This window comes from Myotis myotis, unplaced genomic scaffold (assembly GCF_014108235.1).
Source record: "Myotis myotis isolate mMyoMyo1 unplaced genomic scaffold, mMyoMyo1.p scaffold_m19_p_14, whole genome shotgun sequence".
In the NCBI taxonomy this organism is placed as follows: domain Eukaryota; kingdom Metazoa; phylum Chordata; class Mammalia; order Chiroptera; family Vespertilionidae; genus Myotis; species Myotis myotis.
This window is the reverse complement of record NW_023416318.1, coordinates 45929458-45953727: the sequence shown is the minus strand read 5'-3', so window position 1 is coordinate 45953727 and position 24270 is coordinate 45929458. Positions and strand designations below refer to the sequence as shown.

Below are 24270 nucleotides of genomic sequence, written 5' to 3'. Positions count from 1 at the left end.
CCCTAGGCCTCAATTGTTTTTAAAGTAATGTGCGAAGACAGAATCTGGCACATGGTAAAAAGAAAAAAAAATTAAAACATACAAGGAGATGACATGAGCAAATAACAAAAAAAAATGGGCACGGAGTCCCATGGGGCTCTGGGTACATTGGAGTTATCGGACACAAACTTCGACTCTACTTACCGTGACCAAGGCGTTAAAAGACAAAATTGGGGTTTTCGGCCAAGAACCATAAACGGTGCTTTTGAAAAGAACCAAAGGTAAGTAACACCCCAAGTGAAGAACGCGACAATGCGTTTAACAGATGCAGCCAGAGAGAGGATTGTGAGCTAAATGACTGGGTAGAAAAAATATCCAACATTACCCACAGAGAGACAAGAGAAAAAACACCCAAACCAGAAGATAAGCGACATTGGGTTTACACCCCAACGGGCAGGTTACCCTGCCCACAGTCCCAGGGGCTCCCCCACGCATCCTCCACCCCGGCAGCCCAGGAGCAGTCACCCTTTCCATCCCGGCTCCTATGGGGCGGAGCCCGAGACAAAATTCAAACCCGGCCTGGGTGCCTCTTTGTCCTCGGTTCTGTGACGGGAAGGTTAAAGCCTCGTGACTCTCATGTTACCATGAGCCTTGCTTAACTCGGGAGAAAGGGGCAACATTGAAAGGAGGAGAAAGACCCTGGGGCAGTGAACTTCAGCGAGAGAGATTGGCCGAGTACCTGAATATTGCCTTCAGCACACTCCCTGTTTCCCCGAATAAAGGAAACAGAGGTGCCTTCAGGCCTTTTTTAAATCAAGATTTTATTTAAAAGAAGCAAAGTTTCAATCACCAAGCAAACAGCTCACAAGGACGTTTTCTGGGAGCATGAGAGTAATAACAGCTATCATTTTGGAGGGTGGCAGGCCCTGGGCTATGGGTCCAGCATCTGTCATTCTCGCCCACCCCATGGATGTTTTATAGATCAGGTGGCAGGTTCGGAGATGTCCGGGGACCCTCTAAGGGCACAGAGTGTGAGAGGTGGTTCCGTGGTTCGTGCCAGGTCTGGGTGGCTCCGGCACTGTTCCCAGGGTGGCTTCCGACGCGCCCCACGCAGACCGAGGTGGGCAGCCGAAGGCCACGGGGAGCTTCCTAGGGCATCAGCTACAGCCTGAAGCTGTTCTGAATCCCAAAGCAAAGCGGGGACCACAGGGGGGCCCCAAGTTTGGTTTCTGTTGCCCATTTCTGAGCTTTCTCTCTGGATGAGAGCTGTGACCATTCACAGCGTGTTTGCCCAGCCCCGTGGGAATCGTACGCTGGTGAAATAGAAATATCCTTGTGAACATATGAGCACACTCATTTACCGAAGGTAAAGGAAGCCTTTCACTGGTCTGGAAGGCTCCCATTTTTCCTCTTTCTGCCTTTCGTCTCCTCTTCTCTGCTTCCTTTGATTGCCCATAACATTAACCTTCAGAAGGAAACTGGGGTAAACAGCCTGGCAAGGCAAGCAGCTGATTTCCCGGCTGCACCTGCAGCAGCCCCTGGAGGGAGTCGGTAGCTGGGAGGTTTGGGTGGGCCTCACACCCTCCCCACACCTGCCCCCTGTCTTTGGGGGGAAAGGGAGTTCCCTGTGGCCTTAGGTCGCTGTGAAGCTTGCATAACCATTCATGGTGCTTTCCCTCCGTCCAGCTGGCTCCGCAGGCTCAGCCACAGCTCCTAGCTCGGGGCTCTGTGACGGGGGGGGGGGGGGGGGGGGGGGGGGGGGGGGGGGAATGAGTTCCACGCAGGATTGTTACTGCTGTAGAGACGTCGGTGTTATTTGCAGGGACGCTGTGCTGATAGGGGAAGGCTGTTTCTTGGCAAACACCTCCTTCAAGCACTGTGGCTCTTTCTGAGGTTATAGGAAAGGGCATTAGGCAAACACTTGGAAATTCAGCAGCGTCCTCCCCTGCAGGGGGATGGCGAGGGCAGGGGTGGGGGGAGAGGGGATGCTACGATGCCCGACAGCACGCACTGGCTGCCGCACCCTCCTGATCAGCCCTCGGGCGGGACAGTATCAGCAGCGGTAAAGGTGACAGCTTTTGCTGCGATGCATGGCCTCTTCAGAGAGTATTAGAGTGTCTGGATCTATTTTTTAGGAATCTGGAAACCGCCAGTGGAACATTGTTGATGTTGTGGGTAATGCATACAGCAGCCGCGTGGGAAGCTGAGCCGGGAGAGGTACCCGGGGCGCAGGGAGCATGGGAGCCCCTGCCCGTTGCAGCTGGAGCAGTTAGGACGCAGCGAGGGGAGCACCACTACGGGGGGGGGGGGGGGGGGGGAGGGGGGCAGGTGTGGCTGGGAGGTGGCGCAGTCTGTTCTATTTGCTGGGGGGCGGGGGAGAGGAGTGGACAGGCCCTGCCTCTCCTGGGAGTGGACGGTATTTATTCTGAAGGGAGAGCCAGAGGAAAGTTCCATCGTCATGGAAGGAATTTCAAGCCCTGCTTAGTATTTTATTGTTTTGGCTTTTTTTTTTTTTTTTTTTTTGGTCCTGCCTGGCCCTTCCCTACCTAGAGTACAGATTCATATACACAGGGGAAGTTATAGTAGACTAGAGCCCTGGTGCACGAATTCGTGCACCAGTGGGGTCCCTTGGCCTGGCCTACAGGATTGGGCCAAAACTGGCTCTTCAACATCCCCCGTGGAGTCCCGGATTGTGTGAGGGTGCAGGCCAGGCCGAGGGACCCCACTGGTGCACGATTGGGGCCGGGGAGGGACGTGGGAGGTTGACCAGCTGGGGAGGGACTGCAGGAGGGCTCCAGAGCAGGTCCAGCCCATCTCTCTCAGTCCCTACCGGCCGGACCCCAGCAGCAAGTAACCTACTGGTCAAAGCCTCTGCCCCCTGTGGTCAGTGCATGTCATAACAACTGGTTGACTGCCCCCTGGTGGTCAGTGCACATCACAGTGACTGGTCACCTGGTCGACTGTCTGCCCCCTGGTGGTCAGTGCACATCATAGTGACTGGTCACCTGGTCAACTGTCTGCCCCCTGGTGGTCAGTGCAGGTCATAATGACTGGTTGACTGTCTGCCCCCTGGTGGTCAGTGCACATCATAGGGAGCGGTTGAGCAGCCTTAGCATATCATTAGCATATTACCCTTTGATTGGTTGAATGGACGACCAGACACTTAGCATATTGGGCGTTTATTATATAGGATGGCGTGATGGTTAATTTTATGTATCAACCTGACTGAGCCAAGGGGTGCCAGGCATGTGGTCAAGCCCTCGTCTGGGTGTGCCTGTGAGAGTGTTTATGGATGTGATTAATTTGATTCAGGGGAATGAATGTAGAAGATGGCCCTCCCCAGGGTGGGTGGGCATCGCCTAATCAGTTGAAGGCCTGAGTAGAACAGAAAGGCTGACCCTCCCACAAGTAAAAGGGAGATCCTCCTGCCTGTTTTGCGTGTGTTTTCCTGCCTTTGGACTCGAACTGAAACATCGGCTCTTCTGGGGCCTGGCGCCTCCCAGCTCTCAGGCTAGAACGTACACCGTTGCAGCTCCAGTTTCCAGGCTGCCACCTGCAGGCAGGTCCTGGGACTTCTCCGCCTCCATAATCCTGGGGGCCAGTTCCTTATAATACATTCTTCCTATAGTTATGCATTCTCTTGGTCGTGTTTCTCTGGAGAACCCTGAGTGATATAGATGACATTAATAAGGCAGGGACGGAAATATTGGCATCTTACCTGAATTCCTAACCTGACCAGATCAGCTGTGTCCTCTGTGAGGGAAAAAAAGGCCCATGAGTCCCCAACGTGTTCAGAATGAGGCCAGTGGCTCAGAACACTCTCTGGCCACACCTCTCGGCTGAGGAAATCAGAGGCTGTGAGCCGTGTGGATGGAAACGGGAGAGAATGGCATGAGGGGCAGGGAAACGGGCATAGCCCTGGCCTCTCTCACCTGGTACCTCCTGGCGCCTTCACCCAGAACGCACCTTGGGAGAGCAAAGGACCCAGGCAGAGTTGGCCCGATACGCAGGCCCAGCTCCCCGCCCCCCACTCCCAGCCTGGCCAGGGCCTCCAGTGGCAGGCCAGCCCCTGGCCCTGCTGAGCTCCTGGAAGCAAAACATTATCCAAGTGCTGCAGGCACTTATCCCTGTGCTGGGATTGAGCCCAGGTCTGTGCAGCAGTCCCTCCCACACCCTCAGGGCTGCTTTGTGAGGACACAGAAACCCTCCGGCAGCCTCTGGCCGCCATCCTCTCATAGCTGTGTCCTCCAGGTGGCCTTCCGCCACAGAGGGGTCCGGAATCCTTTGTAGTAGCACAGCCTCTGTATCTACCCCGGTGATGGGTCCCTGGGGCTGGGGGGAGGGGCAGGGAGGGGTAGCAGGCACAGACCTTAGCCTGGAAACTGGGAGGAGCCAAGATTCCTGCCTCTGAGACTAGTTATTCCCTGGCGTCCACACCCAGTGGTCAGCCGTGGTCCTGAGAGTTGGTTGATGCAGTCTATTAGGGTGGGGGCTCCAGTTGGTACAGGCGCCATAGCTCACCTAGGCACCATGACCAAGAATAAAAATTACCCCAGGCTCGCCCTAGCCAGTTTGGCTCAGTGGATAGAGCATCGGCCTGCGGAGCAAAGTTTCCTGGGTTGGATTCAGGTCAAGGGCAGGCTCCTCCCCAGACTGGGCCCTGGTCAGGGCTCGTGCAGGAGACAACCAATGGATGTGTTTCTCTCACACTGATATTTCTCTCTGTCTTTCCCTCTCTCTTCCACTCTCTCTAAAAATCAATGGAAAAATATCCTCGGGTGAGGATTACAAAATAATAATAATAAATAAAAATAACCCTTGGCTCTGTCGCTCAGTGGTTAAGCACACGGGTTTTCTAATCAGATCCAGCTTCATATCTCGACTCTACTTGGTTAGCTGTGTAGCTAACCTCTTTGCCTTTGTGTTTACTGTCCTCCCGGGAGTGCTCTGCACCACCTCTTTGCTTGCCTACCTGGAACTTCAACTTCAGTGTAGGCATCGCCTCCTCCAGGGAGCCTTCCCTGATATCTTCCCTGTAAGTAACCTCTCTGAGGCCCACCTCTGAACCTTGTTATAAGGAGTAGATTCAATTGTATAGAAAAGAGTTTAACTCTGTACTTAATAGGGTTAGCACTCAATACAATCTTGTTATCATTTTCTATTTAGACCAGCCGTGGGCAAACTACAGCCCGTGGGCCGGATCTGGCCCGTTTGAAATGAATAAAACTAAAAAAAAAAAGACCGTACCCTTTTATGTAATGATGTTTACTTTGAATTTATATTAGTTCACACAAACACTCCATCCATGCTTTTGTTCCGGCCCTCCGGTCCAGTTTAAGAACCCATTGTGGCCCTCGAGTCAAAAAGTTTGCCCATCCCTGATTTAGACCATCAGCATTTTTTTTACCAGATATATCAATGCCCATAAGATGACACATAACTTCAGGGTCTTGGCAAGTAACAGCATTCTGTCCATGAAAATGGTATCAAAATGAGTCTGAGGGACCCACCGGAGTATTTTAATTGGGGAAACCCCAAGATAAGCCATATGAAAGGACCATTTCATTTGTACCCTCATTCATTCATTCAACAAACACTTTTTATGCCAACTGGATTCCTGCCTGGACCCTTGAGTAACGTACAGGCTAGAGGCGAAAGCAGACCCAAGATCAAGCTCAGCACCGAAGCCCATCACAGCCCAGAGAAGGAAGATACAGCCCAGACTTGGGCATGGAGAGAGATCAGGGAAGGCTCCCTGGAGGAGGCGATGCCTATATTGAAGTTGAAGTTCCAGGTAGGCAAGCAAAGAGGTGGTGCAGAGCACTCCCAGGAGGACAGTAAACACAAAGGCAGAGAGACAAGAACCAGAATGGGTGGCTCCCCCGCCAGGAGAGGGCCGCCTCTCGATTCCAGGTGGCAGGTGCCAGCCAGAGCCCCTGGTCCTTGGTCCCCAGACCCAGTGACTGCCCTTCTGTTCACCCCCTGCAGGAAAGGAGGGAAAATGGGAATGAAAGGCTTAAAACAACAGGTCTGTGATTGTCCCCATAGCATGTGAGGCTCTGAGCCTAACAGGTCCCACGTGGGAGCTTCCCCGGATGAGCTGAGCACTAAGGCTAGGTCAGTCCTGGCCGGGCCAGTGGAGTGTTTCGAATCACTAGGTGCTCTCAGAGGGGTCTTGGGCCTCAAAGTCTGTAACCGTGCTGGTGGGGCAACTGGGGGGACAGAGTGGGGAGCAGAGGGAGCAGCTCCGGGCGGGGGAGGGATATTGGGAACCCAGCGGGGCACCACTGCGTGTGAGGTGCGGGCAGGACATCCACGTGGAGATGTCCAGCAGGCATCTGAATATGCGGGGTCCAGGTTTATGGGGGTCAAAGAGCTGGCCATCACGCAGTCATTAAGTCCGGAAGCATGAGCGGGACCCCGTCTGTGTGTGGGAGAGGCAGGCGTGAGAAGCACATGATAGGATCCTGAGAAACACTTACAGGGAGGCAGCCACGCCACAGAGATGGGTGTACACACCGAGGCCAGCGGGTGCCACGGGTGGTGACCCTCCCAGGTGGGCGGATGCATGGGAAGCCAGCTGCCCAGCGTGGACAGCGTTCCGGGAGCAAGTGGGGCCTCGTGGAACCTGGCGCCCAGCTGGCTGCCCACGGCACACATTTCCACGGCCGGGACAGCTGAGACCTGCTGCTGTTTCCCAAGTGCCCGTTTCTCAGGTGAGTCCCAGAGGGGAGACGGGCCTTGTCCAGGTCCCACGGAGCCCGGGCCTCCTGGTCCCCGTCCGCTGCCCTCCTCGGGAAGCTGGGAGAGCATGGCAGAGAGGAGGGAGAAACACCCGTGGTGTCTGGAGCGTCTGGGAGGGGCAGGGTGTGCCAGTCCGTGGTGCTAACAGGAACAGAATCCTTCGGGCTGGGAAGTGGGCAGACTGCAAAGAATTGGAAAACGCTGACACCCCCCACCCCCACCCAGGAGAACAAGAAGGGAGGGACGTTAATATGTTTTAAAATAGGAGCTGCCAAAATAGTATGTAGCACTGTGGGAGTGCTTACCAGACAAGCTGCCTGATTCGAATTTGTGAGTAGCAGGCCCTGGCGGGTTGGGGCGGGTGGGAGGGAGGGATAAAATATATCCTCCTTCCCTTCGTCCCTGAGCTTCCGCAGTCTGCTTCTGCCTGACACTCAAAACGAGCCCAGAATGACAGCACTCTGTGATGGTGCATGCAGCCCTCCTGGTCCAGGGCCCTGGAACAGGGGCGCCCACCCCACACCCCAGAGGCCGGAGGCTCAGTCGAGTCCAGGGCGCAGCAGAGGGAACCTGGCGTCACGTAAAGGGGGAGATTTGGGGAACACAGTGTGGACCAGCTGGTATCTCTTTGTACCCCTGAATGTGGCTGTGTGGAGGGCGCATGTGGCCGTGTGGAGGGCGCCTGTGGTGGCCCAGGCTGCCTGAGCACCTATGGCTCATAAACAAAGAACTGTACTGCTCTCAGCTCTGGAGGCTGCAAGGCCGGTCAGGTGCCAGCGTGGCCAGGTCTGGTGAGAACCTGTCCCAGGCCACAGAGCGCGGCTTCTCCTCGGGGTCCCTCACGTGGCAGAGGGGAGAGGGGACGCAGGGCACGATCCTTCCATGACCTAATCACCTCCCCCAGGACCCGCCTCCTAAACCATCCATCACCCGGAGGCGAGGATTCACGTAAGGCCTCTGGGAGACAGACACACTGTGTCCATGGCAGGGGACATCCATCCATGGCAGAGGAGGACAGTCATGGCCACTGGCCTGCTGGGGAGAGCTTGTGTGTGTGAATGTGTCTCAGAGCAGGACATGGGGGAAGGGGGGGAAGTCCCGTGTGCTAGCTGTGCAGCCGGCACTTTTGATTCGCAGCTGACGTACACACCTCACAGGCCCGGAAGGAGACTATAATTCCCACTGTGCAGGTGGGGACATTGAGGCTCAGAGACAGTAAATCCTTGCCTGGGACACTCTGGTAATGACTCAAGCCCCTCATTCTCAATGCCCTGCTGCTCTAACCCCCAAAGGCACCCCTGTGTGCCCCATGCCTCTCCTCCTGGCGCTCCTGGCTCAGCCACCTCCCCCAGGAGGCTTTCCTGGACCCACTCGGCTAGAGGAGGTGCTGCCCTTGGTCACGGCACTTGGTCTGTCTTGATGGCACCTGTTTCCTTGCCTGTCTCTCCACCAGCCTGATCTGTTAGAGGGCGGAGCCCTTGTCCTGCTCAGACCACAAAGGATGGATGAAGGGTGGTCCCAGGCACAGTGCCTAGACCTGGGTGTCTGCCCCCAGACCCTCGGGCCCCCACACCCACAGAGGACTGTCCTAGCCTCTGTGCAGGAATTCCCCCACCGGAATGCCCCGTCCATCCTTCGGGCACAGCTCGCGGCCTGCCTCCTCATGCCTGGGCGTGGCCGGCCCTGACCGAGGCACAGTGAGTGCCAGACAAGGAGCAGCTCTCGGCGTGGGAAACAGTGAGACGGCATCCACGCGTAGCCCCGGTGCGCCGGGCTAGCACTGATCCCTCTGCACGGAGGAGTTGGTACCCCATGGTGCAGGTTCCGGCATCATCTCTGTGCGAGGGGTGAGGCCCGTTAGCTGCCCCAGCTCACCCCACTTGTCAGTGTCAGGTCTTGCCTTTGAACGGGGCAGCCTGGCTCCCACCACCGCCCACAGGAAGAAACCCCTGCCCTCGGCCCCCGCACAGCAGCGAGGTTGCCGGGAAGGGGCTGGCCCCTGTGCCCTCCCTGGAGAGCTGGCAGCTGCCAGGTCCTGGGGGCCCACCCTCCGTGCTTGGAGCCCCTGTGCCCCTCCGTGCTGGCCCGGCTCCCCAGCAGGAGGGCAGGAGGGCGCCGAGCCTGCGCCCAGGGTACACAGCAGTGGCCGGGACAGGCGCCGGGGACAATATGTTCGCCTGCCCTTGCTGAGGGGCGGCTCTGCTCTCTCCCTCCTGTAATTGTTACCATCTGTTCCCCTCCGCCGTGTTTGTTGATGTTTTCTTGTTTTAAAACTGAAATGAGTCAGATTGGAAGCGGGTTTAGGAAAAAGTGTCTGGGAGGGAAGTTCCCAGGGGCCGAGGGGGACTGTTTCGGAGCCGCTGCAGGAAAAAAGCTTCTGTGGGACCGAGGGGAGGGGCGGGGAAGGGGGGGCATCGGCCAGTGCCTCCCGCCCTGTGGGGGCTGAAGCCCCCCGCGGCCCGAGCAGGCGGGGTTCTGTGTGTTTGGGGGGAGGGGTAGAGGGCACACGTGTGGGCTTGGTGCGTAGGTAGCCGAGTGCATGCGTGGGCACACTTGTGCGCCTCTGTGAACATGTGTGTTGTCGGGGCCGGGATGTAGGGCATGGACGGTGCATTCAGGGGAGAAGGGGGGAGCTGCGGGCTGGCCGGGACCACGGTCAAGGTTGGGAGGGTCCCCCACCTCTGCTCTCGGCGTATATTTGTGCCTCAGGTGGATGTGTAAATCCACCTGCCTGAGCAGTGTCGGTGCTGAGCCGAGGTGAAGGTGATGAGGGGCGGGCTGATTTGGGGGTATGTATGGTCCCCGGAGGTGATGCTCACGGGGGCCCTTGGCAGTGCGGGTGAGCTGCCCGTGGCTGCCTGGACTCCCTCTCTGGGTCGCAGAAGACCCGGAATATTATATTGCCCTGCCTGCCCGCCTCCCCCCCAGAGCGAAGCTTCGGGTTTCTCTCCAGGGCCAGGAGGCTTCCGTGTCCTGCCAAGGCCACGGGGCAGGAACTGGCTTCCCGAGCCGACGACACGGAGGCCTTTCAGCTGCCTTTCAGCTGCCGCTCTGCTGGGAATTTTGAGTCAGTGCCTCGGGCCTCCCCCTCTTCCTGTTCCCAAATGCCAGTCACCCTAGACTCTTGGCTCCTGGGTGTTGTTATTCAGGCCAAGGAAGGGGGCCCCGTGGTTGTGTCCCTGCTCCCCGGGTCTGCAAGCTCAACAGCTCTGCGACCTTGACTCCAGCGCAGACCTGCGCTTGCAGGCCCGGGCTTTGGTCTCGTGGCCAAACTGCCAGGCTTCCCGTGGACGTGGCGAGGCAAGATCCAGCCCGGACCCTCTTTTCTGTCCCCCCTTGATAATCACAGCCTGCGGGGGTTCTCTGGCCCTGGCGACCCAGAGCGAACTGATGTGGAGGCTGCCTGGGGCACGGCGTCCGCCTGGCATTGCTGGGCCCTCACAGGAGTAATTGCTGCCACTTGCTGAGCCGGCTCTGCCCCGGCTTCTGTGCTGGGCCCTGACGCAGATGTTCCCTCCCTGCTGAAATCGGTCTTCGGAAGAATTATCGTGCCGGTTTCATAGCCCAAGGAAGGCATGCCCAGAGGTGAAATGACTCGTGCAAGGTCACAAGGCAAACCAGAGGTGGTGCAGGACTCGAACCCAGACCTTCCGCCTGCCAGGCCAGAGCTCCGATGGTTAGAGGGGCGGAGGCCCTTCAGGACGCCGCGCTGTCGGCCCGATGGCGGGTGTGTGGCCACCAGGCCGGCTCGGTCTCCAGCAGAAGCTCCTGGGCACCTTTCACGCCCCCTTCCTGGGACGCCTAGGAGCGAGCCAGGGAAACTTCTCGTGTCTGCATATTCAAGCGCTTTTATTAAGTGGAACGAGCTATTTCTGAACACGAGAGTGGCCAACAGCCTTAGAGGAAATTAAAATGAACCGTGACAATGGAAAATTGCACGGGGGCACGGCAGATTCTCCGGAGATAAATACAACAAGCCTTTCAACAGCATGCGGGGAAGACTCCGATCACGGAGATTATGTTGTGAGAGGGGGAAAGCAAAGCCTCGGAAAACGAGCGCTCAGGCTGGTGGGAGGGCCAGCCGAGTGCGCGTCAGGCCTGTGTGTCCCTCTGTAAAACCCCCACCCCGGGGTCACTGTCCAGGAAGAGAAGTCTGTCCAGCTGTTCACCCAAGAGGGTTCCTGCCCCCTCCCACCGCCTCCTACAGATTTTACCACTTTCCCCTTCCCTCCTGGACCTCCAGGGAGTTTAGATAGAATCCGTCTGCCCCAGCAAGCTTCCCGAAGCCTAAAGAGACAGCTGATGCTGAGAGAGGGCATTTCCTTAAAGAAAATCACTTCCGCCCTGGCCGGATTGGCTCAGTGGATAAAGCGTCAGCCTACGGACTGAAGGGTCCTGGGTTCGATTCCGGTCAAAGGCATATGCCCGGGTTGTGGACTCAATCCCCAGTAGGGGGCGTTCAGGAGGCAGCAGATCAATGATTCTCTCTCATCATTGATGTTTCTATCTCTCTCTCCCTCTCCCTTCCTCTCTGGAATCAATAATACATATATATAAATTTTTTTAAGAAAAAGGAAAATCACTTGACCCATCAATTCTGAAGGAAGAGAACTGAGCTGGCTGTGGCCAGGGGACACCCCCCTCCATCAGGACCCTGCCTGTCCGCTCGGTAACCCATGACCAAAGCCCCAGCAGAGAGAGGGTGCGGGGAGCTGGGAGGATGTCAACGGAGACCCTCGTTGTGCGCTTCTGGAATGTTCCACCGCAGGCCCCACCAGTCCCGCCGAGCTCCTCTCCTCGGAATGCAGGCTCCGTCTGAGACACACTGGGCGGCACTTGCTTCGGGGAGTCTCGCAGTCCCAGCAGTAAAACTGGTTTAGCTCCCAGGGACATCTGTTCCTTTGTCCTCCCGACCTCGGGGCGACCCTGCCACGGTCCTCTCTCTGGTTAGGCCTCTAATGAGGTCGCCGAGCCGGCTGTGTCAGCGCCTCCTTGCTGGGCGTGAGTGGAGCGCAGTCGACTTCCTTCCGCGAGTCGCCGGCCCAGGCAGAGGCCTCACAACCCCTCGCTGCTCCCCTCGCAGAGCCTTTGGGGTGAAATGAGAGTCTCTGTGGAGGAGGGTGAGGAAGGGACCTGAGGGGTGCACAGTCCGCGGGGCCTCCACTCGGGGCCCTTTCCGGCTCTGGGTGAGCCCTGCACCCAAGGAAGCCTGGTTTGTCCTAGGATGCCCTGGTGGGGGGGGGGGGCCTTGAGGGGCAGAGGGGCCAGGCCGGCCCTGACGAGCCTGCTGGGGAGCCTCAGAAACGTGGCTTCAGTTCACCTTGGCCTCTGAGGGCCCTGCTGGGGCCTCACGGTCAGCCAAGCAGCACCTGGTCCCGCCTGGTCCCACCTGGTCCCGCCTGGTCCCGCCTGGTCCCACCTGCGCAGCTCGGGGCCTGCACAGCGGCCTCGTCCTCGCGGGCGCCCTGAGGAGCTTGGACCCGCGGAGAGCAGAGGCGCCCCGAGTGGCCATCGTCGTCGGATGTGTGTCTGCGGTCGGAGCTGACCCGGGGAGGGGAGGACAGGCACGTCCCAGGCTCTGAGGCTGGGAGGTCCGGGGCGGTCCCAGAGTCCCCAGAGTCGCTGCCTGCAGGGCGGGCGTTGGGGAAAAGTCCCATCAAAGGCCGGGCAGGGCTGCTCTGGGCCGGCCTCCCTCCCCGCCCGCTCAGGCTCAGGCAGCGGGACTGAGATGGCGGCTGCCTGGTCACAAAGGCCGAAGGCAGGGGCGCGGGCGGGGCGGCGGGCTCTGAGCAAACCGGGCCGGGACCGGGCACACGGCTGTCGGAGACCCGGGAGGGCCCACTGGAGGGGGTCGATGAAAGGCGCACCCCCGCTCCGCACGCAGGTGCCCCTCGCCGTCCACCTCGCCGTCCATCAGGCCGCTCACATCACAGGCGGCCCCGCACCTCTCAGCAGAATGAAAGGGGGGCTGCTGGCGGGGGGCGGGGGGGCTGGAGCCCGGGAAAGCGCCTCTTTCTCTTCAGAGCCTTTCATCTGTGGCGGGCTGCTTTTTCTAGGTGATCTTATTTCAAAGCCCCTTTGAAAATGGTGTGGGTTTTGTAATGGATGAAAAGTTCCTTGGAAATGGGACCAAGAAGTTTTCTGTTGAACGTTGTCAGAGGAAAGTTGAAAGCTTTGAGTTGAAGGTTCTGCCAGATTTATCCTTTCTTTTGTCCACAAGGCCCATCCCCTGGGAGAGGTTCGGGGCCTGGACGGGGCGCGAGAGGCGGCGAGGGCGCGGCAAAAACCAGCCCCAGACGCCGTTGCTTTACATGCGCGGGGGGAGCCGTCTGTGCTGAACCTGGAGCAAAAACGTCTCTAAGGCGTAGACTTTGAAGCCGGATAACGGAAAAGCAAATATACTTGCCCAGTTCTCTAGAAAGCGGGGTCCTATCGAAGACAATGGCTACTGCACAGGTGCTTCGTATCAGAACAATAATTACCAGAGGAGACAGGGCCCAAAGGGGCCGAGGAGGGCAAGGCGGGCCTGGCCGGAGCCCTGGGGCACGGCCACCCGGGAGAGCTGGCTGGAGAAGCCAGCGGGCAGCACCGCAAGGGGGGGCAGCCAGGACAAGCATCGTTGCGGAAACGGAAGGGAAGAAGTTTCAAGAAGGAAAAGGGAGGAGGCCAGTGTGACGGGTCCGAGGAAGAGGCTGGGAAGTGCGCCGGACTTGGCAGCAGGAGGTGACTGCTCATTGAGAGGGACGGTCTCTCGCCCGGGCTGGTTGGCTCCGTTGGTTGCAGTGACGCCCTGTGCACCAGAGGTCCTGGGCTCAATTCCTGGTCAGGGCACATGCCTAGGTTTTGGGTTTGATCTCCAGTTGGGGCGCATACGGGAGGCAACTGATCCAAGTATCTCTCTCACATTGATGTTTCTCTCTCTCTCTCTCTCTCTCTCTCTCTCTCTCTCTCTCTCTCTCTCTCCCCCCCCCTCCCCTCTCCCTTACTCCTTCTCTAAAAAATAATAATAATAATTAAAAAATAATAAAGGGGATGGTCTCACTGAAGTGCTGGGGTGGGGAGAGGTGAAAGGTGAAGGGTGAGGAGCAGAATCCCAGGTGTCCTGAGCCCCGTGGGGGTGGAATGGCAGCTGACGTGGAGAGGCAAGGATGTGTGGGTCCCATGGTGGAATGCCAAGGGAAGGGCTGATGGAGGGGGGGGGGGGGAGTAGAAGAGAGAGGGGACATGAAGGGTGGCCCCTCGGGGCACTGCCCACTTTGGAGAGGGGTGGAGGTGTCGGTCTGGGCCACCGGGTCAGAGACTGAAGACTTGGAAAGGGCCAGCACACACTGGTAGGGGTTGGGGAACGTGTCAATGGCCCAGAGTCTAGGGGATCAGAGGGCCTGGGGAGATGGTGGAAACCCAGGGGATCCGGCTCCAGCGGGCACCTGAGAGGGGCACTGAGTGTCACCCAAGCAGGGCAGTGTGGACGTGACTTTGACGTGGCTACGCCTGTTTGGGGGGCTGTCAGCCACAGTGGGGGTGGCCTGGGGTCATACTGGCCCTCCCAGAGCACCCCTGAGAGTCCTAGGACAGTAAAGGCCATTGGAGTCTGAGTCTGGCGCCCTCTAGCTGCGATTGCGCTTCTCCAGGCCTTACGGTAAGGGGAGGCGTGAGCACAGAACTCAGGGGAGGAGATGGCATCCTGCCCGCGCCTGGCATGCAGCAGGTGCTCAGTAAATGGAGCTGTTAGGACGGCACAGGCCAGGCAGCCCCCCCTCCTCGGTGCTGCCGGCTCGTCGTGGCTGGAGCTTCTTGGTGCTTATGTGGCCCAGTGAGAGACAGGCAGGAAGTGGCCAGTCTCCACCTAAAGTACTTGGAGGTGACCCTCAGGGCAGGACACAGCCTCGTATGACAGGGCCAGGCTAGCGGCTGCCCGCCGGCCTCTGAAGTTCTCTCTCCCACCCAGTACGTGGCTGCCCTCCTTGCTCAGCTCCCTTACCCGTCCCCAGGTCACATCCTCCGTCCCCACCCCCCACCCCCCCCGCCAGGCTCCCAACAGGGACACTTGCCCTCCTGACACATCATCAGATTCTGTCATATGATTGGAATCTGAATATCTATTTAAGATGACAAGATTGAAATTAAAATTCAAATAAAGAATTACTTTTCTGTAAGTTGCTCCAAAAGCAGTGATTTAGCAGCAAATTGATAGAGAAAGGTAAGCACTGGTCCTTTAAACCATCATGCGGCTTCCGGCGTGCGAGCCAGAAGTGTCTCAATTTAACACATCATTGGTTAGTATTATTAGAAATTTCATCGGGCCCCGGAGCACATGATGGCGCTGATGCAGAGGGGGGACCGAGGGCGCCGGCCGGGGACCCGGGGGCCAGAGAGGGCAGCCTCGTTAATGAGCACTGAGGGGACCCCAGAGAGCCTCCCTCGGCCCTAAGCAGGGATTGACTGTGGTTATGCTCTTGTTTGCAGTTCAGTAGCGATCATGAAATGGGAATTGAGAGACTCATAAATGTCACTGCTCTTCCCCGAGGCCACAGATTTATAGCTTTGGTGCCTGTCAGTGTGTCCTTCTGACCCTGAGAAACCCAGGCTGGGAACAGGAGTCCGAGAAGACAGCGTGACTAAAGGGCCGGCGCCTGTGAGCCCGTGAGCGAGGCCCAGAGCTCTGTCCCCGTCCAGCCCCGCCAGCAGCTTCGGCTCTGAGGTCACCTCACTGAGGGCACAGATGGCCTGGGGGCTTGAATGTCAAGGCTGTCGTTCCCCAGAGCGAGGTCCATGGACCACCTGCACCGCCTGGTAGCCTTGTTAAAGGGCCACAATTTGGGGTTCCCCCACTCCCGACCTTCTGATTCAGAAGCGCGGGGGGTAGATCCAGAAACCTGCACTTTTAACACGCGCCTCCCCCAGATCCTTATGTGCACTAACGCTGGGGAACCCCTACAACCGAGGTGGTCAATGCTGTACCTGCGTGACCTTTAAGTCAGTGCTGTCATTGATAACCTGGCAGACCTAGAGAGCCAACAGTCTCGGTGTATAACCCATGAGCTGGACTCTAAAAACCCAGACACCAGCCTGGTCAGTATGGCTCAGTGGTTGAGCGTCGATCTATGAACTAGGAGGTCACTGTTCGATTTCCAGTCAGAGCATATGCCCTGGTTGCAGGCTCGATCCCTAGTGTGGGGCGTGCAGGAGGCAGCCGATCAATGATTCTCTCTCGTCATTGATGTTTCTATCTCTCTCTCTCCCTCTCCTTTCCTCTCTGAAATCAATAATAAAAATATATTTTTCTTAAATAAATAAGTTAAAAACCCAGACACCAAAATAGCTCCTCCCCAAGCCTGAATTCCCCCCATTTCAATATCATTCCTTTAGGTAAGAGTTGCCTTCCTGGGGCTTCCCTTTTGTAGTTGCAGGGGCCCCGACAGGTTCCCACACGCAGGCCCAACACACCAGCCTGAGTACGTTTTCTAAAAACTGGCGCCCATCAGTCCGCACAGGGGCACCGACACCGTGAAGAACCTGGGCGCCTGGCAGTGGAGGGGACGCGGAAAGGGAGCGGCACGTCCACTCTGCAGGGAGAGGCCTCCCCAGCTCCGCTCAGTCCTGGAGCCGGCAGCCGCTGGGACGTGCTCCCCCAGGGCCCAGAGGGACCTCAGCAAATCCACTTCCGCTAGGAGCTGTTCGAGGACTTGCTCTGGCTGTTCTCAGAGGAGACCTGAGAACCTTCCAGGGCAAGAAGAGGGAAGTGACAGCACGCACCTCAGCTGCTGGCCCAGGACCCCAGAGCCTCCACCGTCTGCGTGCTCCCTAATCTACGTGCCTCCTCCATGGATCTCTGTGGGGTGTGGCCTCGGAGCTGCACCGGTTTCCTCGTGTTGCCCAGCTTCCAGACGGAACTCTCACCCAGTGTGTTTGAGCCGCAGGCACATGCCGGTGTTCTAGCTGCAAGGGAAGCTGGCAGAGCCTGTTCTCTGGCTTCCACATCGAATCAGAGAAGATGCCAAAGGGCTCAGGCCGCACCAGCAGCCCTTTGTTAGAAGGGGCCCTCAGAATCCGGAGCTGGGGTGTGGGGGTGTCACACCAAAGCTCGTCTTTCCCAAATTAGATGGAAGTGACAGGGACAAAAATGAGGCTGCAGATCCGCCCCAGATCACCCGTGGCTTCTCAGTTTTCACCCAAGGCCACCCCCGTCCACCCCCCACCTAGCGGCATGTGCCTGGGGAGAGGCTGCAGTAGCTTCAGTTTTAGCGTTTATGTAATTACATCCCCTGCTGTCGTTATGCTGCCCCGTCCTCTGAGGAACACAAAGGGATGCATGTAAAACATATGTCCAGAGCAACACAGGAAGGACTTTTGAACTTCTGCTATTGTGCAATATGCACAATAGACTGTGTATCCCCCTGCTTTAAGTGGCTTTAAACAGCATTCTATAAAATCTCACGAATGTGTGCCCAGACACTCTGGGAGGGCTTGGCTGGACCCCCTGAGCTCCCGTGGTGTTGGCTAGAATCACTCAGTGGTATTCTGATCTGTGGTCTGAACTGGAGGGTCTGAGAGACCCAGGAACAGGCTGCGAGTCCCCTTGAAAGGCTCGGCCCAGAGCTGGCGTAGTGTCACGGCATTGTGGTTCTGTTTCCTACGGTCCCTCTTCCAGCCTGTCATCCTCACGGGTCCTTGGTGTGGGTGTGTCCCATGCCACTGGTGTAAATTTCTCAGGGGTGAGAAGCAAGCCTTGACCATCACTGTGTCCGGTGCCCAGCAGTGGTTCTGGCCCACGTGAGCACAAAAGCATTGTCTGACCAATTCCACCAATTCCACCACCGTGAGAGCTGGGGCACTTGGCTCCCTGGAGGGGAAGGGCTGTTACTGTGAAGGGGGGGCTGGCTGTCCTCAGTGACACTCGGCCGAAGCAGGCCCTGCCAGCCCTGCCCGCACCACACGCGTGACAGCAGTGTGAGGGCTTGCAGGTTCATCGGCAGGGAGGGGTCACGGGTGCTGGCGCTGTCATTTCCCCCAGAGGAGGCCCACGCGAGCCCAGCTCTGTCAGGTATGTAGGCTGGAAACACGCTAACTGTGCTGTCAGCCCGAATCCATCAGCCTTATTGGATCCTGCCAGGTTTGGGGGCCCAGCACCAACCCCGTCCATTCTGGAATCGCTCCCTGCTCTCCAGGGTCTGTCGGTTCACTGTCTTCTGATCGTCTTGGCGACAGTGGAAGGAGCTGAGTTCTGGTTTCTGCAGAAGATGCCCCCGCCCCCCAGAGACGGGCACCAACCCCGGCACCCAATCGTCCACAGTACCAGGCACACGAGCAGGGGCAGAGGTTTGGGGCACTAGGCCTCCAAGAAGCCTCCAGCAGCCTCCAGAGCAATGGTGTTGGGGTCCCAGCACACAAGGCCCCCACAGTCCGGAAACCCCGTCTCCCCAATGAGGGGAACGCATTGCACCAGGCTGCCCAGGCGCACCACGCGCTTCACCCCCCTGCTCCTGACACCGCTGGGGGCGCAGAGCCACGTTATTTACTCCTCCTACGTGCACTCCCTGCATCGACACGTGTGCCGAACCTACAGGGAGGCATGTTCCTGCTGTTGGCCAGCACTGTAGCCCACAGACCCTGCTCTCATCCATTCGTTCCCTGGGCACCTGCACCAGGCCAGGCACCAGCTCGGCCGGGCACCGGGCTGGTCCCTCCCTCATGGAGCTGGCCCACCAGGGCAGGGTCAGCACAGCCCTGAGAGGCAGCGTGCCAGCTGCGGTCATCCTGTGCACAGGGCGTCAGAGCTGGAAGAAGCGAGACGCGTGAGGGCCCCCAGGAAGGCTCATCCTTCAAACCCCCTGACCACCCGGACCCTGCTGGCCCGTAGGGCACCTCTGTGCAAAGTAGGAAACGGTGCTCCTCTGGTTGAACACGTTAGAAAAAGCAGCCCCTCTGGACTGCAGCAGCTTCACGGGTGCACAGCCTGGTGAGCCCGTGACGCTCTGTGGGAGGGAACGTGGCTCTGCGGCCCCAGCGGTGTCAGCCCCTCGCCCCAGTGGCCAGGCATCTCTGCAAAGTGCCCCACCTTCCCCCACGGCCACAGGCCCCAGTGCAGCCCTGTGGGCAGCGTGTAACGGGCTCTGCCCGAGCTGGTAGAGCGAGAGCCAGGCGCCCTGGGAGGCTTCCTCCAGGAGGAGGTTCCCCAGCACCCACCCCCCACCCACCCCCACCCCCCACAGCTGGTGCCTGGGCCCGAGCAGCCGCCTCAAAGAGGCCCATCCATTAGGATCAGGGTCTTTAGTGTCTTCAATCGCTGAAAGAAGCAGGATGCTGTCAGCTACCGTAAGAATGTGACCTTTGAAAATTTACAAGAGCTCGGGTTTAAAAGCTGCTGCGTTAATGATGCATCCCATTAGCATCTCATTAAAGGGAAGCAGAGAGGATCCTGCTCAGGCTGGATGGTGGGCGGATAGGGCCTCTTCGTGGTGCCAGGCAGGAGGGCTGTCCTCGTCTCGTCACCTCTGTCTGCAAGTGCCATCATGTCACCGGAGCAGAGCACAGCCAGGGCCGCGGGGGAAAGGCCAAGTGTCCGGTGGCTTCACTGATGTCCCGGATGGACAATGGCAGTGGCAGGGGGTCAGGGAGGCTCTCCCAGCCCTGCTCCCCCACTCCACCTCTCCCCCCCGCACCCCCCTCCGCGTGCCCCGAGCTGTTGTCCTGGTTGTTTCTGTGGCATTCTCACAGAAGGCAGGGCAGCCCCCTGGCGCGCAGTGGAATCCAGAAGCCTGGCATTTGGGCTGGGGAGCCTTTGGTGATTCTCGGACCTCTGAACTCCGGACCATGGGGGAGGCTTAGAGCCGGAGCTTCGGACCCACACAATCCCCCAGGGCCTTCAGAACCGGGACCACACATTTCCTTGGACCTGGGCCTTTTGCAGGAGGAGGGGCCCCGGTCAGGCGGAGCTGCCTCATCGCCGGGCATCCCTCTCCCACCTGGGTGCCCAGGCCTCGGCACACCGCACACCCATGTCCGTGTTTTTTCTGCAGGGAGTAGAGGGCGGGATGTTCATGTCACTCTTTTAATAAAACAAAACTCCTGAACTGCAAGTTGCTCCTAGCCTCAGAAGCTGCTGGCGCCGGGGAGAAAGCAAGTGGCCCTATTCATCTTTCCTGAAGCAAAAAGGGAATCTGTGTTTCTCACAGCAGAACACAGTTCTTGTACGGGAGAACTTGCTTGTAATGTTCATGAAGGACATAGCCAGACAGCAAACCCGTTGTCACCACACCCAGTCACCCCCTGCACCCCAGCTTCCTTCTGGCGTCTAAGTCCCCACGGTTTGCATATGTGCCGAGTGCGCCCTCTGCTGGGCCTGGTGTCCCTGTGCCTGGGGCAGGACTGGGCACAGGACAGGGGCCCAGTTCTGTGAAACAAACCAACTAACCAACAAAGGCACAAGCGACTGAGCTGGCAGGAGTGCTTTGGAACCAACGTCAGGGCAAACACTGGAACTCCTGAAGTTGAAGAGCTCAGAATCCAGTTCCCCACTCTTGGGGGGGGGGGGGGGGGGCGGCCAGCCGCCTCTGCTGGCTGCAGCACCTGCTGTAAGGGCCAGGCCCAGGCTCTTGCCTTCCCTGTCAAGGGACCAGGCAGGGCCCTGACACTGACTCCGCAGGGGAGAAATGAGACAGAGGAGGTCCCTGAGAACCAAGCCTGCCTCTGGCCTGGGAGACCCACAGAGACCCAGGGTAGCAGAGAGGGGCTGCAGCGCCCCCTACTGGCAGGAAGGGTTTCTGTCTTACCAGGGAAGGAGGGTGCTGGTGAGGAGGCTGGGGTGTCTGCCTTCAAACTTCACGCCAAACTGGGCCCTGGATGGGACATCGCACAGGCTCCTGCCCCCCCTTCAATGCCTTTGATTACAGGGAAGCAACCTGTGAGCCTCTGAACCCACCAGCACCCCCAAGAACCTGGGAATACAGAGGGGTGCAGACAGGGCGCCCTGGAGAGCTGTCTATTTAGAGAACTCTGTAGAAGCCACACTATTGTCCCTTCAGTTCCCACCCCTCTCGCCCACCGCAAGCTCCCATCTGTCCCACAGACAGAAATGGGGCAGGAGCCTCCGACAAGGAAGCTTGTCCGTTGAATTGTTCTTCCCTCGGGAGATTCCTCTTTCCCTTTGTTTGCCGCTCTGTTCACAGACGCCAAGCATCTGAAACGCAGGCCAGAGCTAAAGTGCAGCCTGATGCAATTAGCTCAGCACAGCAACGGGCCTAATGGGATGCAGCTCCGTTCCTCAGCAGCCCGGTGCAGGCTGGTGGTCCTCCCTGATCTATGGGATACGGCTCCGTTCCTCAGCAGGCCGGTGCAGGCTGGTGGTCCTCCCTGGTTCTGATGGGATGCAGCTCCATTCCTCCCAGCAGGCCCGGTGCAGGCTGGTGGTCCTCCCTGGTTCTAATGGGACATGGCTCCATTCCTCCCAGCAGGCTCAGTGCAGGCTGGTGGTCCTCCCTTATCTATGGGATGCGGCTCCGTTCCTCCCAGCAGGCCTGGTGCAGGCTGGTGGTCCTCCCTGGTTCTGATGGGATGCGGCTCCATTCCTCCCAGCAGGCCCGGTGCAGGCTGGTGGTCCTCCCTGGTTCTAATGGGACATGGCTCCATTCCTCCCAGCAGGCTCAGTGCAGGCTGGTGGTCCTCCCTTATCTATGGGATGCGGCTCCGTTCCTCCCAGAAGGCCTGGTGCAGGCTGGTGGTCCTCCCTGGTTCTGATGGGATGCGGCTCCATTCCTCCCCGCGGCCCGGTGCAGGCTGGTGGTCCTCCCTGGTTCTAATGGGACATGGCTCTGCTCCTCCCAGAAGGCCCGGTGCAGGCTGGTGTTCCTCCCTGGTTATATATGGGATGTGACTCCACTCCTCCCAACAGGCCCGGTGCAGGCTGGTGGTCTTCCCCAAGAGGCTTCAAAGCCCCACTAACCCTCTGCCCTCCCTGCTCATACATCCCCCGACCCCGGGGACCTACTGTCAGAGAGGGCAGCAGGGGCGCTGCCCCACCAGCTGGGGCACTGGGTCCGTTTCCATCAGAATCACCGGGACCATGGCCTCACCTAAATAGGCCTGCAGATACCCCTTGGGGCTCCTTTGGTCTTGGGTGACTGTCTCCAATGGGCAGCTGTTTCTGCCCCTCCCCCACCCCATCTCGCTCTTCACCCCCAAACTTATTGGACTCTGGCTGAACTCCTGGGAACCACGGTCACTCCTGAAACTACCTCTGCTGAGACCCACACCCCCTCACATCCCAGTGATCCCAGTCCCGGGCTCTCCGACCTGCTTTCTGGATTTTTATTTTATTTATTTATTTGTTTGTTTGTTTGTTGACTGCTTATTATACAGGGTGGGACAGAAGTAGGGTTACAGTTGTGAGTCTGCGAAACACGGGGTTTATTCTTGTACTAATCTTCATTAGCTATTGTATTGTTTTCCATAGGAACAACTGTAAGCCTGCGTCTGCCCCCCTGTAATTGTAATGATGATAATGGAAATGGCCATAGTAGAACATCTGGAAAATACAGAAAACCGTAGGCAAGGGAATAAACGTCACCCCGAACCCTCTCACCCCAGGATAGCACCCCTGCTAACGTTTCAGCGTTTCCCTCCGACACATATTGTCCTCATGGTGGGGCGGTAGTTGTCATTTGTGTCCTGCTTCTCTCGTGTAGCATCCCAGTGCGAGCGTTTTGCCATCCCCTTGAGAACGCGTAGGAAACGTGATTTTTAACAATTGCATAACACCCCACCGTCAGGCTGAGGCTCAGGAGACCAGCGCTGTCCTCACGGCTGCTTTCACCCTGAGATTCCTTTCTCTTTCATGATCCAAGTTAGAGAGTGAGGCCTGCAGCCGGGTGGGAGCTGTCCTCCCACCAGCCTGGGTCCCCACCCTGCCCCTGCCTCTGTCTCCTCCCCAGTGGGACTTCCGGGGCCTCCGGGCGGGTGTGGGGGCAGGGTGGGGCCTGGGAGCTGAGCTTTGGAGAGGCGCTCTCTCACGTGTCCAAGGGCCAGGTGGATGGTGGCACTGAGCCTGCACTGAGTATGCAGCCGGTGCTCAGCACATGCCCATGGATGTTGTTACAGTTTACGAATGCCCCGGGGGCTGGAGGGACGTCACATCTCAGGGCAGTACGCTCTTTTCTTTGTGATGGCTCCAGTGGCGTGAGTGGCCACGGAGGGTGGCCGGGGAGGTCCTGGGGTGGGTGCTCCGGAGCTGGGAGTTTAGCAGAGGTCACAGCTGCTCCGGCTGGGCCACAGGATCTGTCATTCCCCCGGGGACTGGCCCGTGGCTCAGGCGGCAGCAGGACTGCTGGGGTGGGGGCAGGGGACACGAGTCTCAGGGCAGGACCCTTGCGGGGCTGTGCTCACCCTCCTGCTCTGCTTCTCCCCAGGCGCCCGGCATCTCCAAAGCAGACAGTCAGTCCCAGGGACTCACGACCAGCATCCGGTGGGGGCAGACGCCCATCAATCAGGCCACGCCCTGGGACACTGATGAGCCGCCCTCCAAACAGATGAGGGAGAGCGACAATCCAGGTGTGTACTTCCTCCGTGGGCAGAGGCACCTGTGCCCAGGGCTGGGCGAGGTGCTGGGCGCCTACGGGGCACCCCAGCTCCTCAGCAGGTCCTGGCGCAGGGGCCTGCAGCAGCCCAGACCCCAGGCTGCACTGAGTCGGGTGGGGGCACTGCGTGTCATTCCCTGGGCAGTGGCTGTGTCTCTACCCCCTTTCTCTGCTACTCAAGAGAGTCGTTGGGAGAAAGCAGGAGAGTCAGAGTGATGCGGTAGGAGTGGCTCTGAGTGGGCTCAGGGTGATTTTGAATAGTTATTCCCAAACAGCAGTACCCTGGCTCAACACAAGTTTCTCAAGTCACACCTTCCAGTGAGTTCTGCCTTGCCAATGGATACATGGGGAGGGGGTGCTCCACACCCCACCCAGGACGGGGGATTCACGCACCACTTCCTACAGCAGGCCGGGCCTTCTTTGGACAGCGGGGACCATAACCAGAGCCTTCCGTGCTGTCTCCATCCATCCCACACCCCCCTTAGGATGCACACATGCATCCCGTTGGCCCTCTGCGCCACAGCCCTGCAGATACCTGGAGAGCCCACTCCCCGCCCCCAGTCTTCTGTGCGATAAACACCCATGTCCTTCAGCCGCGCCCGGAGCCCAGTTTCCAGTCCCTTTTCCTTCAAAGGGGTTGCTCCGATCTCATTGCTCAACAACGATCCCCATGATCACAGCACGAAGGACCGTGCGTGGCCGGCCCCGTGCCTCCGCTCAGCCCCTCTGCTCTGCCCACCGCAGCCTATGTCCCCTCTGCCCACTGCAACCTCTGTCCCCTCTGCCCACTGCAGCCTCTGTCCCCTCTGCCCACTGCAGCCTCTGTCCCCTCTGCCCACCACAGCCTCTGTCCCCTCTGCTCATCACAGCCTCTGTCCCCTCTGCCCACCACAGCCTATGTCCCCTCTGCTCATCACAGCCTATGTCCCCTCTGCTCATCACAGCCTCTGTCCCCTCTGCTCACCGCAGCCTCTGT

The 24270-nt window shown here is 58.6% G+C and overlaps 1 protein-coding gene across 1 annotated transcript in view; it reads left to right on the top strand.

The window, feature by feature from the left end:
* The window catches only part of KLHL29 (kelch like family member 29), a 261449-nt gene that overhangs the window by 183412 nt on the left and 53767 nt on the right, over nucleotides 1-24270 (top strand). The window contains exon 4 of the mRNA XM_036335238.1: nucleotides 23127-23268. Coding sequence (XP_036191131.1) covers nucleotides 23127-23268 — 142 coding nt within the window. The remainder of the gene's footprint in view (nucleotides 1-23126; nucleotides 23269-24270) is intronic.